This window comes from Lonchura striata, chromosome 13, assembly GCF_046129695.1.
Source record: "Lonchura striata isolate bLonStr1 chromosome 13, bLonStr1.mat, whole genome shotgun sequence".
In the NCBI taxonomy this organism is placed as follows: domain Eukaryota; kingdom Metazoa; phylum Chordata; class Aves; order Passeriformes; family Estrildidae; genus Lonchura; species Lonchura striata.
In genome coordinates, this window is record NC_134615.1 from 5,568,041 (window position 1) to 5,582,976 (window position 14,936).

Below are 14,936 nucleotides of genomic sequence, written 5' to 3' on the forward strand. Positions count from 1 at the left end.
ATTCTTTTTCCATGTGTCTCACTTCCTTTTGAGGAAAAAGCATTGATATAATAGGTGGTAAAAGTGTTCAGGTTTTTTCTAAAAGCCTCATCAGAAATCAGGTCATTTGCACCACTTGAAATGGTGTTTTGGCTCTGTATCCTGGAAGTCTTTTTCAAGCTAGCAGAGCCACTTTCTGGACCATGAAGGACTCTTGCTCTTCTTAGGAAGTTGTGTTCCTACTGCCACCGTCTCAAGATAGAATTTTCACCAATAAGAAAGTTGGATTTGCTGACAAGACCATAAATGAATGTGGGATTTTGTAGTTGGTAATAGAATGCTATAAACAATGGTTAGACAGTCAAAAAGGAAAAATGAAAATATTGTATGAACTTTATAATTGCTTGATACTGATCTATTAAATCTACACAACCAACTATGTATCTGGAAGCTATTGTGATCTTTTTTAAAGTCAGCTCTCATCCTTATTGCCCTTTGATATTCTAGAGGTTGACTTGTCTAGAGGCTAACACCTAGCATTGCCAGAAGCTAGGTAGTTCTTGGGCTCCCAGACCTTTCACTGTGAAAGCTGTATGCTTTGGCCCTGCTTCTCCTCGTGCTGCACAGATAACTGCTACATACAGAACCATTTGTAACATGTAAAATGCTGTATATAACTGCTAATACATACCATGGCTCTTACTGTGGCAGATCTCCTAGCAGCTGTGGAGCTAAATTGCAGTAAGGCAATGTTTGAGAGTCTCCTTTCTCCTTTCCTTTGCCTGGAGGAAAAATAGGCTTAAATAATAATAATAATAATAAAAAAGTGCAAGCAAGTATCTTTATTCAGTCTTTTATTAAGAAATATAGGCCATTAAGCACATTTTGTTGTGCAGGAAGGAACTGTATACTTTTCTCTTTACCTCATCAATGTATGAAATTCCTGTCATCAAATAAAACAAAAGTAATTTTAAAAGAAGCAGAAAAAAAATTGTGAATCTTTTTGCTTTTTTCCATAGAGAGACTTTCAGTATTCCCCTGGTACCTCTTGGCCTAAAGGAAACCAAAGATGTAGACTTTACACTCCCCCTCAAGGTAAATTTTGCATACATATTTCAGAATGAATAGTTAACAGTAATAACTTTCATTTCAGATTTGTTTAAAGAAACAGGAATAGTAATAACTTTGATTTCAGAATTGTTTAAAGAAACAGAAGTAATTTAAGTACAAATGATTTTTTGTTTTGCCCTAAGATCAAGATCATGACTTGTTAAAAATTAACTACCACTGAATTGGGTCATTGCTCCTACCTATTTAGGACAAGAAGTCCAAAAATGTTTTGACTCCAAAGAAATTCCACTTTGAAGACAGAGTTAAACCAAAGAATAAAAATTCTTTTTGTGGTTTTGTTTCTAATAGTGTTGATTACTGATGTAAGTGTGAAAGGAAATAGTAAAGAAGGTTTTACTCAGCATAATGTAGTGACACACCAACTTAGACTAACCAGGGGAGCTCAGTTGGGAAGCAGTGTTGCAGCATTAACTCTGCTTGTTTGTTGTCTAATGTACTTTGCTGGCTGCTTGAACCATCCCCTGTATTTTCTGAACTTCTGTGTATTGTGAAATACAGATTTTTATCTCACAGTCAACCATCTTGTATCACTGTAGCATTTGTCTCTATTTTTACTTCTGTGGGTTAAATTCCACGGTCAGATCATATGCCACTTCATGTCATTGCAGCTTTGTTATTTTAGGTGGAATTGCCCTAGTATAGCTCACAAGAAGTTGGCAGTCTCTTTCTGTTAAGGAGTTTTTATGGTCACTTGATCCCCTTGTCATTTTAGATAATGGGGTTTGTTTGTCCCTTACAAAACCACTAAGTGTTGTTGTTTTAAAGCCAATTGGAGCTAATGTAGCAGATGTTTGGTTTCTGTACATCACAGTGAAATTTGTCTAAAACATCAAATCATAATTCTGCTGTCTTATTGTAGTCTCATTGTTGCATGTTGACTGAAAAGGAGTAGGCACTGTTCAAATCACAACTGAATCCATTTTGTACTGTTTGTAACAGCAGAAAAAATAGTTTAGGCTAATCTTAGATATTCCAATTTTTAATCTTTTTTTCTCTTATTAGGACTTTATTCTGGAACATTATAGTCAAGACAGCTCAGAGTATGAAGATGAAATAGCAGATCTCATGGATCTGAGACAAGTAAGTTCAAGTATGGTATATTATGAGGTCTTTTAATGTACAATTGTAAATAACATTTGTATGGAATCAAAATACAACATTTTTACTTAGAGCTTACTATGCTCCAATTGACTTGATTTCTAAGACATGGTGCATGAATGTCCACTGTCCAAGAGCTTTGCAATCTGATAAAGAAAGAGTGAAGAAACAGAAAGTTATGCAAAATGATTGAGCTATTGATGTAGCTGTGTAAATTTTGTTAATCCAAGACTTGTCTTGTCTACTATTTTTTATTTTAAAGTATTTTAAATTTAGCAGGAAGGGTGTTGAAGTGGATTAACCTGGCAAAATATTGTAGTAGAATGGTTGGTATTTCTGACTATTGTTTGCTTCCAGTACTATGCTAGAAACTAAAGCCTTCATTGTAGTTTTCATAAAATACCTACAATCTTTATTTAATTAACTTTGAGACTTGCCAAACAGATTCTGTTTGCTTTTTTAAAGGTTGTGTGCTACTTGTATGCAGCTGAAAAACTTTTGGCGTGAATCCATATGGCTTTAAGCTTACTGCTCTCAGATTCCACACATTTCTATGATATGCAGAAGTCCAAAGGAAGCAGAGCTTTATCCTTGGGGTTTCAGTATTCATCCTGTAACTCAACAGAATGCACTTAATTTTAATCTATTGTATTTCAAGGCCTGCCGCACACCTAGCCGAGATGAAGCTGGCATTGAGATGTTGATAAGCTATTTCCTGCAACTTGGTTATGTAGAAAACAGATTTTTCCCACCCACCAGGCACATTGGAGTTTTATTTACATGGTAAGTCTGTTGTTCATGTTTCTCTTCAGTCCTTCCTTTTCCTCCCCAGAATATTGGTTAATCATTAACTTTCTTTAAATCTGTAGTGTGTCAGTGTGTGTCTCCTCTTGAATCCCTGCAGTGTGTTGTCAATTTTTTTTCAATTAAGAGTAAACCTGAATACACTACACTCTTTACATGCTTAAGAGTGAAACCACTGGTTAGATTATGATTTGGGCTACACGTTAGCAAAAGAGAGAAAGAGATAAAATAATCTTCATTTTGGGTAGCTGCAGATGATTCTGAACCTAGGTGTACAAAATGAGGACAAGGAATGAGGTCAAACCTTAATTTCCCTCCTTCAATTTGGTAAAACCACTTAGGCCAGAAGAGAGAAAGGAGCAACTTATTTTTTATAAGGGAGTATTTACTATATCTGTGAGCAAAATTTGACTCTGAATTCAAAATTTTTATGATGAGAAAAGATGACTACCACGTAGCCAAGAGGAACAGTTAAATGTAGTCAGGCTTGCAAATCGAAACTTTAAGCACAAGCAGTAGAGAATCTGACCATGCCTGTTATCTTTGGCAGCACCTAAGTAGGAGAGTGTAGCAGCACATAATGATACTTCCCCAGTATGCTGTCCACCTCTGTGATGTTTTATGAGCTCTGAGTTTAACTTCTGAGTTAAATGTATGAGTTTATGAGGTACTACTGTAAAACCTGCTGAAAACTGTCTCAAATAAAGCTGCTCCATGGCATGGTTAATTATGTGGATTATCCTTGTAGAATATTATGGGCTTCTGTTCACTTTCATTTTCGCTGCAGCAGAACAGTTAATAATTCCAGTACTTATTCAGAAAAGCAGAATTAAAATACTTGTTTTTTCAATTGATTCTGCTAATCTTAACACTTCTAATATTTGTTTCCCAAGGTATGATTCCTTCACAGGTGTCCCAGTGTGTCAGCAAAATCTGTTGCTTGAAAAAGCCAGTGTTTTATTCAACATTGGAGCTCTCTACACACAGATTGGAACAAGATGCAATCGTCAGACCCAGGCTGGACTTGACAATGCTGTTGATGCTTTTCAGAAAGCTGCAGGTACACACCTTAAAATACTGGAAAGGTCTTCACACAAATGTTCCCAATCTCATTCTGATGTCTGCATTTTCTACTGGCCTGATTACACAAAAAAGGAGGAATAGGGACATTCAAGAAGCGCAGTGAAGAGCTCAGATGAAGCTTTAATTCAAAACCTGGAAGTGCAGTCTGAACATGCAGATAAGATAGTGAATACTGTGGTTAATGATTATTGAACTGCAGTTCAAAGGTCAGAGTTACTGCAGTAGCATTAACTGCTTCATTCCTTGTTTCACCAGCATAATTTTGACCTCAATGATAGCACCTTGGTGTCAAACCTGTACAAGAGACAATTGACAGGTTGGATAAAAACCCTGTAAGCACAGTTTTCCATATGAGGGTCTTAAAAATTAATCTTGCTTTTTCCTCTGATGAAAGTTGCAATTCATTGGAAGTTGACTACCTGTTTTCCATAGATTCCAAAGGCAAACAGGTTCAAAATAATCTATCTCTGTCGCAAGCAAGGAGAAATAGAAATTCTAATAAGGGGAATCCTTTCCCTTGAACTAACATCTTATAAAGTCTTTTGTTTTCATTGAGGGCTTTTAAATAGATTTTCTGATTTGTTTTGTAAGTATCATCTTCTGCTACACATAATATTTAAAGACATGTCCTCTGTAATTAATATGTACTGTGAGATTTATTTCTGCACTAACACCTGTGACTATTGGTTTGCACTGTATGGGTAGCTTTATCAACTAAAAACTGTGGAGCACAGAGTTGAATTTTCATAAGTCCCCTCCTTTGAATACACTGCTATAAAATACTTCTTGATGCATGTTCAAAATAAATAAATAAATTCTTTCTCAACCTTTGTATTTCATCTAAAAGAAATTTCATTAGTTGGGAAATTTCTCCATTTTACTGCTGTTCCTTCCAATTTCCAAATTAAAAAAAATATCACTGCTTTTCACTTCAACATGTTTGCAGAACAGCATTAATACAAAACTGGAAATGTGTTATTTGCTACCACAGTTACCTTTGCAGGGCCCCAAAGCAACAAGGTCAGGAGGCATTTCATTGTACCTGTGCATGGTCCTGTAACACTTCTTTATGTTGGCAGAGGCATGATACAGAGTTTGTATGAACTATTTCCCAGTGCTGGATGAAAGTTGTTGGACAGAATTTATCCTCAACATATACAGAAATATGTTGAGAACAAAAAAAAACGAAAAGAAAAAAACAAAAAAAAAAAAACATGTTTTTTCCTCCTATGATTTCAGTTCCTTTTGGTAGGGCACTCTCAGTACTTTACTAGGCATGTCCTGGTAAACTTGGGATTACTTTTTTTAGTGCAAAAAGGTAGGAATGGCCATGTTTCAAATTTGTTTAATGGCATATTAAGAATTGAGATACGAGTGTAACATGGAAAATCAAAAATCACAGACACTGTATAGTGGCAAAATACTGCATAACATGGCCAGACCTGAGTGTGGTGGGAAGAAGTAAGGTTACAGAAGCTGGAATGCCTAAGAGGCCTTGGTGTTACAGTTCTGCAGGCCTGTCAGCATTAGTGAGCTGGGTGAACTCACTAAACCAGTCTGATGACATGCCTGCTGAGGGTTCTGCTTCCATCCATGAAACTGTTACTTAGTGTTGCACTGCAGTTACTGTTTGGTTTAGATTTGATATATGATAGAAATTACTAATGTTTTGGTGGAACCAAATGTCTAGAGAACAATCTTATTGTTACGCTATTAAATATATTTATATAGCTATAAATAAAAATTCTAGTTTACAGGCATGGAATGGAGCTTTCATTGGGATACACAATGCACTTAGGAGCATCTGAAAAGAAGATTAATATTTAATTAAGTTTACATGTTTTTATCTTTTCCTTCTATCCAGAGGATCTACTACTGTCATTTCCTTATAGCTGTGCTAATTTTTTTTTGTCCTCTGTATTAAGCCATAGCCTGCCACTCCCACATACAAGTCACATTCAGTTCAGCACAGTCTTATGGTGAATCACAAGAACTTTTACAAGCAAATCTGAAGGCAGTGCCCTCAAAACTTGGAGTTTCTATTGCTCCTCAGAAATGTAATTTTGACAACTGTACTTGAGGATGGTTGATAGCAATGCAAAGCAAAACCTGTAGGTCAGTCTAACTTCTTATGCACCAAGAATTCCTTCAGATTGCTGTAGTGCAATACTAGAAAATGTCCTTTAAATCCTAATTATTATGGTACATGCTAGAGTTAAGTTCACTTGTTTATCTTTGTAATGCTAACAAAACCATTTTGTGATTGCAGGAGTTCTAAGCTACTTAAAGGAGACATTTACTCACACACCAAGTTATGACATGAGCCCAGCTATGCTGAATGTACTAGTAAAAATGATGCTTGCACAAGCTCGAGAGTGTGTTTTTGAGCAGATTGGTCTTTCTGGAATACGCAACGAGTTTTTCACACTAGTGAAAATGACACAGGAAGTTGCCAAGGTAAAATATGGGACTTTAAATCTAGTCTTTAACTGCTTGCAGTGCTGTGTTATTACCAACAGCTTTTGGTAATATTTATTATTATTTAATATTTTATAATATATACTATTATTATATGTGTGCTATTATCTATAATATTATTTAAAATTTATTGAATTTAAATGTTAACCACCATTACTGGAAACCAAAAGCAACATGGGGTAGTTCACAAACTACAGTTAAAAGCACAACCCTTCAGAAGATTAAAATGTGAACAAAATTTAAATATTATTCTAGAGTTGTTACAATTTATTTAATTCATAGTTCATGGAGATTAGCAGAAATAGGCAGTGAATTTGCTAAAGGTTTTTAGCAAGCTATTTAGGTTGGTCTTTCAAACATAGAGATTTCATCCACAGAACTACATACAAAGGTCATGGGGTGTTTGTGTGGTTCCCTGTTAAGTATTGAACACAACCTGTCTTGTTTCCCAGCTGCTGAAGGGTTTGCAAACCAAAAAAGCTTAATCCAAAAGGATAGCTAAATTGTAACTGAGACAAACAGAGTCAAATTGGTACCTGCAGAGCTGTCTTGGGACTTGCCAGAAAATGAGACAGGCTTGCCCCAGAAGATAGTGTTAATACTTGATTGAAGTATGTACCAAAAAATAAGAATACCATGAAGATATTCCTATGCTTTCTCGGTTATTTCAGAGTAGCAGATAAAAAAGTGGTTCCATACAAGAAAAAGGCAAAGCCTTTAATACCAGCCCTGTAAAGCCACTATGACAGATCTGTGGGATTGATCAGCTGCAGGGGAAAGATTTTTGATTCTGTCAGTTGGAGTAGTTTGATCCACTAAAGCAGCATTCACTGCTCAAAAAACTATCTTATTTCCTCTGTATAAAGGATAATATCCCAGTTTTAATTAGACCACACAAACTTAAGGCTATGTATGACCACACAGTTTCAAAGTGTAGCACAAACCTACGGTTTGTATATGGTTCACTCTTTTTTTCAACTGAGTTAATGAGATATATTTGTAAATTAAGACCTGTTTATTATATGGTGTTTTTATTTAACTATGAAGCTATATAGGTTGACTGACTTAGACCATCTGTTCTTGTAGAAAATTGATTTACCCTTCTTGTGAGGGAAAAATCAGAGAAGACATTTGAAATTTTTTCCCAAACTTAATTCCAACCCATCCTAAGCATGTTTTTCCCTTCTTTGATGTGATTGTATATGAAATATCTTAAGCCCGAATATGAAACCCCTTACTTGAGTTCCTAATACCTCATGTTAATTTCTAATACTTCAATTATTTGCTTTATTTTAGGTGGGAGAGGTTTACATGCTGGTTAACACTGCAATGAATCAGGAACCAGTGAAAGAGAATATTCCCTATTCCTGGTCTAAGCTGGCACAAATAAAGTCAGACCATTACAAAGCTCTGGCACATTACTTCACTGCCACCATTCTGTGTGACCATGAATGTAAGAATCATACTTCTTTATATGTTTGTATAAAAAAAATAATACACCAACAGTTATAATTTGGTCTGTGAATAAGTCTTGGAGCCAGGAACTTTGGTGCTTTAATATATATTAAATTTTAATTGTTTTCCCCACTCAAATATGAGGCCATGCTCTTTTTGTCTTTTGAGAAAAATGTGACAATTCACTAAAATAACTTTCACAGAAACAAAAGAAAAGTTATATATCTATTATATACTACTAAATAGTTCAGATTTTATAAATATGTTTTGTCGTGTAAGTATTACTTGCATATTGTAGATGATGATAAAACCAAAAACTTGAAATTCTTATTTATATATTTATATACACGTATGTAAGTATTTTATTGCATTGGGAGAGAATGTAGTAATAAGCACACAGTATCCTAAAGGAACAGGGGACCAAGAAATGTGTATGGTTAATGTTTTTATCCATCATTACAGTGCAGCCTGGTGATGATGAAGATCAGCAGGAGAAAGCCTTGTCCCAGCTCTATGACTATGTGCCTGAAGGGCTGATGGTTCTTGCTGTTTTAAAGGACAAAGTTCAGAGAAAACAATTAGGTAACTGCCACTTCCACACAGCTACTAGCTACAATTTGAAAACTCCCTGGCATTTATTGTCTGGATGACAAGCAGTGGTTTTTAATGTTTTCAGGGAAAGCACATTTACGCAAAGCCATTGTTTACCATGAAGAAGCTCTCAGAGTCTGTGGGCTCTGCAAAAAGCTTCGCAACATCGAGGTTCTTCAGGAGGTTCTGACAGCTGCACATAAACGTTCACTCCTCAAATATGCTCAGCAAGAGACAGAAGATGACTTCCTAAGTCTAATTCAGGCTCCAGATATACTCTGTAAGTGTACACAACCAGAAATAAAGGATATCTCACCATAGGCAAATATGCTTTCATGGAGATAGGCCTTTAATTTCTATATATCAATACATATATAATATGCTTCCATACAGAACATAAATAATGTAGAATATATACTGCACATTTGTAGAGCTGCTGTTGTAGTTGAGATGGTCACAATACAAAGCAACACACTCCATTTTCAGAAGGCTTCAAACTGTTTTTATTATAGCATGTATGCTTTTTATACATTCTTACAAAACTCATACTTTTACACTTTTCTCATTGGTCACGAGAGACAAAGTATTCATTGGAATAGACAGTTGTAGGTTTCTCTAATTTATCCTTCTTTCTTTTTTGGTTTCTATGTCAACGACCTTGGTAGGAAATCCTTTCATGGGTAAACATGGATCCCTTTAACAAACTTCTCTCTGGCTCACAGAAGTCGCTGTAAAACCTCTTCCACAAGTTCCCATTCCTTATGTGTTTCCTCAGTCACAGATTAATATATTTTGATCAGTATATTATTTTGTTAGAACTCTTTTACAGTATTTCTGTCTCTACCAACACTGTTTTTTGGGGTAGATAACAATGGTGGCTAGTTAGAATCCAGCTTTTTTTGGTGACTATCTTGTGAACTAGAAAAAAATGGTGAAACTTAAAAAGTTAAATTTGTATGGGGGAAAACTACAGTAATTGTTTCTTGAGCCCAGCTCTTGTACTAGTCTGGGCTGTTAACTCAATTTGATGGCTATTTTTTTTTCTACCTTAGTCCAGCTCTTTCCTCATTGGATGCAGTAGGAAACTGTGACTGCTGGTTTTAAAAACTTCTCAAAGGAAAATAAAATAAAAAGGGGAATAGCATAATTTTGTTCTAAGGGATTTTTTTAAGTTTTCCATATTGATACTGTGAATTCTGAAGATATTTTTAAGGCAGTTCTGATATCTAACAAGGTTCCACAAAGATGAATTTTTCCACAGCCCAGAAAGAATTTAGGACAAATTCCTTTCTAGCTTGGAATGCAAGAAAAATAAATTTTGATGCTTTTTAACTAATACTTAAAAATATTTATAAGTCTTTTAACTAATACTTAAAAGAAAATTAATTTTGTTTTATCTTTATTTCAGCTAAAACAGAACATAAAATAGAAACAATTGCTCCTCAGTTTTCCAAGGTGAAAGTTAAAGACTTCTTTCATAAGCTGGTATGTAACATACTGATGCTGACTAACCTTTGCCTTTTGGATAGCAACTATAAATTCACTCTTAAGTGAGAGAAGGGACACAAGTATTTTAGCCTGAAAAAATGTTCCTGTAGTAATTGAGTTTTTTTCAGAAGCTATTGGAGAAATCACTCCTAGCTTTAGAGGTGTAAGTCAACTTGAGAGAAGCAAACAATAGAAGTGCCATTTCTATATAGCTTGCACAACATTCAGTCTTGAAAACCTTCACAAAAGTCCCATGAAGTCTCAACAGATAATTGCACACAACTTAAGGGGAGGGAGAAATACCTAGTGTGTGGAGACAGGCATGCAGAACGTGTGACTTCTATGTGACACAGACAGTTTTTCAGCTGGCTCTGTATGAGTCTGTGAGCAGAAGGAATTGGGAGTTATGGTTAGGATCAGAATATGCAGTGTTTCATGAATCAGCTTATCTCCTCTGAAATGGAGTAATATAGGACATTACAGCCTATGCAGCCAGAAGATTCTGCACACCTTAACAGAGATCCTGGAACAATTTAGCAGTTGCCTTTATCCCACTCTGTTTGAAGTATCAACTGAACAGTCAAGAAATCCCTTTGCATTTCCAGGGAATTAGCTGGGACTTAACCTGAGTAAAATCTACAATAGATGAGCTTAAAGCATTATGACTTACAAAACCAGAAATGCTCACTTACAAGTGACAGTAAACCATAATATGCCTGCTGTTGTGTTCCCTCCAGGGCCCACTGACAGTGTTCTCAGCCAAGCAGAGATGGACAGCTCCACGTACCATTTGCCTGCATCATGAAGCAGGAGAGCTTGGATTCAGTCTGAAAGGAGGTTCACCAGTACAGGTTTATTGTCTTGATCCAGTTTGTTCTGCAGCAGTAAGTATATTGGTGTGATATGAACAATTTCTCTGCACACTCTAGCATTAAAATGTACCTTTAGCTAGTTCATACTCGTGGACGGAGTATTTCTTGAGTTCTATACATTAGGATAGAAAATTCATATAATCTGAATACATTTTAAGTGCTATATGTGCTGCAGGTTGTTCAAGTACCCATATCCCAAACATCACAGGAAACTAGAGTTTATTTCTTTCTCTGTTCATTCTTAATAGTTAAAAAGTCACAAATAATAAAAGCAAATGTTACTTCCTGTCTTATTCAGGAAGTTAGAAGGGATAAATACTTTAAAAGGTAGCAACAAGAATAAGGATCGGGAAGGGAATGCAAGGTGTAGTGTTTGCCTAAGAAGGGCAAGAATATTTTATTGGCTTGTAATGTTGTCCTTTCAGGGCAAGTTCAAAAGGATAGAGCAGCATGCAGTGAAAAGCAGTTTACTCATAGAAAAGGCAGAACTAACCACAGAAATACAAATAAAAATAATGAAGAAAAATAATTAAACACTGCAGAAAATGTCTTCTGGGGACAATAGCATAGCAAAACCCAGGGTTCATTTACTTAAGGAGAAAAGTGAAAAGAACATAAAGCCAGCCAACATTTGAGTATAGCAGAATCACATCAATGGTAACTCCAGAGGTAGTTTGTGTACTTGAGAAAGTTGCACATGTGTGGCTAGAGAATGGGTTTGTAGTATGTAAGAGTGAAATGCCTTTGGGGCAGATATTCTGTCATGACAAAAACATTTTACATGTCTTTATAATTCTGGATAATAACCTGTGCCAAATTTTTTGACAGTCAGCAGGCCTAAAAGAAGGTGACTACATTGTTTCAGTTGATGGCACAGATTGCAAGTGGCTTGGTGTCAGTGAAGTGCTGGAAAAATTGAAAAGTGTGGGAAAGCAGCCCATGGAGATTGAGGTTATCAGTTGCCAGGACACAACAGCATCTTTGGTATGTAAAGAGACAAATATGTTTGGCAGATTTGATATGCTAGAGTTTTTTCACTTGCCTGCCTTCAATTCCTGATTAATGTTTAATTTCATGTAGTCAGATATCCCACTCAGCCTGTGAATATATAAAGCCTTCAGATGTGTGTTCAGGTTTAAACCATCTGTTTAAATATTGTGACTGAGCAAACCAAAGCAGTCTGTCTGCATAAGAATGGTTGGTTGGGTGGTGGGCTTTTTTGTAGTGAAGCTACTTAGATTAATTGTATGAAAAATTGGAAGACCTAGTTTATTTCCCCTAACTTGTCCCAGAGGATGAAGGCATTACCCTCTTCAGCAGTGGACAAACCACAGTGAAACAATAATGGGATGAAATAGAACATCCAAGACCACATGTTGATTTTCTGTGCACTGTTATTCTAAATGATCTGTGACTTTTGTATTAGATAATGGATTACTGTATGTATTTTTTTTTTTTTTTGGGGGGGAACTTCTGTCTAGTTAGTTACGAAACTACTACAGAAGCTTTAGACTAAGGGAAAGTCATCACAGGATTAAAAAATATTAAACCTTAAATAACTTACTAGTTGTGTGAAAGAGCTTGGATCTCAGCTAAATCCACTGCTTCATACATTTAACATTCCCTGGCAAGCTTAGACACTCAAGTAGTGTTGCCTAAGCAGCTATTAAGGTGCCCCTGCTGCTGTTACGTTTTCTTGTTTTGTTAAAATTGGTTTTCCTTATTGAAAATAAGGAATTGTGCATCTGCCATTCCAAGTTGCAACTGGAAAGAAAAGGCTAGAATATAATCAAATTGTTTCAGGGCAAAGCTAAGAAGAGACAGAGAAGGCTGTGCCTTTCAGGTATCCCAGGAGAAAGTCACACAGAAGCTCCTATAGTTGTGATCATTATAAAACCTGTCCAAAGACAGTAGAAATACTCCCTTCACATCTGTGCAGGAATTACACACTGTAGGGAAGTTAGTGTGTACATTAAATAGTTGTGCTAAAAGCCAGTAAATGTTTAACGACCAAAGAAAAAGAATGACAAGTTCCTTTATGCTTTGCAGAATAGACCTTTGAGCCTACATGTGCAAAATCCCAGAGTCACAGGACTCTGAAGGGCCTGGTGCTCAGTGATGTCATCAGCACAGAAAGCTTGCTGCAGTCTGCCCTGGAAAACTGCTTGCACAGTAACCTTTCGTTATTGTCAACATTTTGACCATTTTGGATGACTGATTCTTACAATGCTTCTCTTTTTCCTACAGCATAGCAAGAGTGCAACTTACTCTATGGGAATGCAGAAGACTTACTCCTTAATCTGTTTAGCCATGGACGAGGATAAAATTGATCAGACCAAGAAAGCCCCACTAAAACTTCCTTTTCTAAGTTGGGGAACTAAAAACAGACAGAAAGCTGCAAGTACACTCTGCCTTCCTTCAGCTGTGGCTGGAAGTTCTCAGGTTAAGAAGAAGCTTTCTCCCTTCACACTTTTCAATACAGAAAGTTCATTGTACTGAATCTTTCAGAAGTATCTGTTAATGTGACTTTTGTTTAAAATGTAGATAAAAATATTGATCAATTTTGTCTTCACATACATATGTATAAACTCAGACAAATACTGGTGACTTCATTTGCTGTGCATTGAGCACTTATGGTAAGAAGATGGCAGAAACTGTAAAACTGAAGTATTTGAAGGCTAGAATGAAGTCGTTTGGGAGGTATGCAATAACAAGATGTAGATTATAGAATTGCTTACATGAGGACTGAACTCCTTTGGGATTTCAAAATACAGTTATGACTGATTTTTCATAAAAATATTCATAACTATGCTAGATGGGAGTTATTTATTATAAACTTGATGCTGAATACAAAAGAATAGGGGACACATTAAAGAACGATTTTGTTCTTAAAGTTTAGAGTCAATAAATCACTTAACACTACTTTGAAGAATTACCTTAACAAACCACAGGTGAGAAGGAATAATAATATTCAGAGAAACAAGTCTTGTGAAAAGTAACACTGTCATAGAGTTGTGTTTTTATGCAGAGGTGCTTCCTCACAATACACAATGTAGCCTACCGAACAGGTAATTTAATTCTGGAAAAGAATTACAAGGCTTAAAATCTAAAAGGTCTTTTAAACTCCAAAAGGCTTTTACTCTCTTCTTTTCTGATTTAGGTAACATTTTAAATGCCTGCTGATTCAATTGGTAAAAACAGGCTTTATTCCAAATGTTATTTAACCTACTTACCTTAAGACTTGTATCTCACTTGTCTTGATAAAATGGATAGCTGTGTAATGTAACAAATCTCAAAATGGATATACTATATTGATTTGAGGGCATATAAATTGCAGTGATGCTTTAAAATATAATGAAGTGCTTGTGCTAAGTGGCACATTTATTTACTGACATATCAAGCAAAAAGAAATCCTTCTGCCCTTGGAAAAATTAATGAGCAGACTGTATCTATAGTAAGGAGGAGGGAAAAATAACAGGTGAGCATTTCTTTGAGATTCTTCTGTTTCCTTAAATTAATTGAAAATTGCTAACACTGTAGTGTTAGTTAACTTTGCCATCTACAGAGTAGATAGATACGTAAAATTTACACAAAAATCTGTATCTTGGTGTAAACTTTTAAGTTGTCATGTATTTTTAATTTCTTACATAGTAGGTGTAAATATTTTGATGACCATTATTTAAGAATAAAAATCAGATGCTGACATTTAGTAGTAGCTTTTTAATTCTGCTGCAGTTTGGATGATAAGGCATAATTTATAGGTTTTTCCCATTTACTGTTGCCATACCTCTTGTGTGTTTCTCTAATGTTGCTTACAGAGATCTAAGAAACTTTTCTTAAAAGTTCCTGTATTGTGCAATATCAACTAAGAGTTTAAAACCAATTTCCTTACAAAGAGTGTAAAGATATTTCTAGTTTCCCTGTAAAGGTTACATAAAAAAAGAAGTTGTAAATTCC

General features: G+C 35.6%; 1 protein-coding gene across 1 annotated transcript in view; it reads left to right on the top strand.

Moving 5' to 3' along the window:
- Nucleotides 1-14,684, top strand: part of RHPN2 (rhophilin Rho GTPase binding protein 2) — a 30,408-nt gene extending 15,724 nt beyond the window's left edge. Inside the window, exons 4-15 of the mRNA XM_031505871.2 lie at nucleotides 999-1,074; nucleotides 2,113-2,190; nucleotides 2,867-2,991; nucleotides 3,906-4,072; nucleotides 6,365-6,552; nucleotides 7,870-8,026; nucleotides 8,491-8,610; nucleotides 8,705-8,899; nucleotides 10,028-10,104; nucleotides 10,845-10,991; nucleotides 11,808-11,963; nucleotides 13,227-14,684. Of these exons, the coding sequence (XP_031361731.2) occupies nucleotides 999-1,074; nucleotides 2,113-2,190; nucleotides 2,867-2,991; nucleotides 3,906-4,072; nucleotides 6,365-6,552; nucleotides 7,870-8,026; nucleotides 8,491-8,610; nucleotides 8,705-8,899; nucleotides 10,028-10,104; nucleotides 10,845-10,991; nucleotides 11,808-11,963; nucleotides 13,227-13,478 (1,738 nt within the window). The 3' untranslated portion in view covers nucleotides 13,479-14,684. The remainder of the gene's footprint in view (nucleotides 1-998; nucleotides 1,075-2,112; nucleotides 2,191-2,866; nucleotides 2,992-3,905; nucleotides 4,073-6,364; nucleotides 6,553-7,869; nucleotides 8,027-8,490; nucleotides 8,611-8,704; nucleotides 8,900-10,027; nucleotides 10,105-10,844; nucleotides 10,992-11,807; nucleotides 11,964-13,226) is intronic.
- The last annotated feature ends 252 nt before the right edge of the window (nucleotides 14,685-14,936 follow it).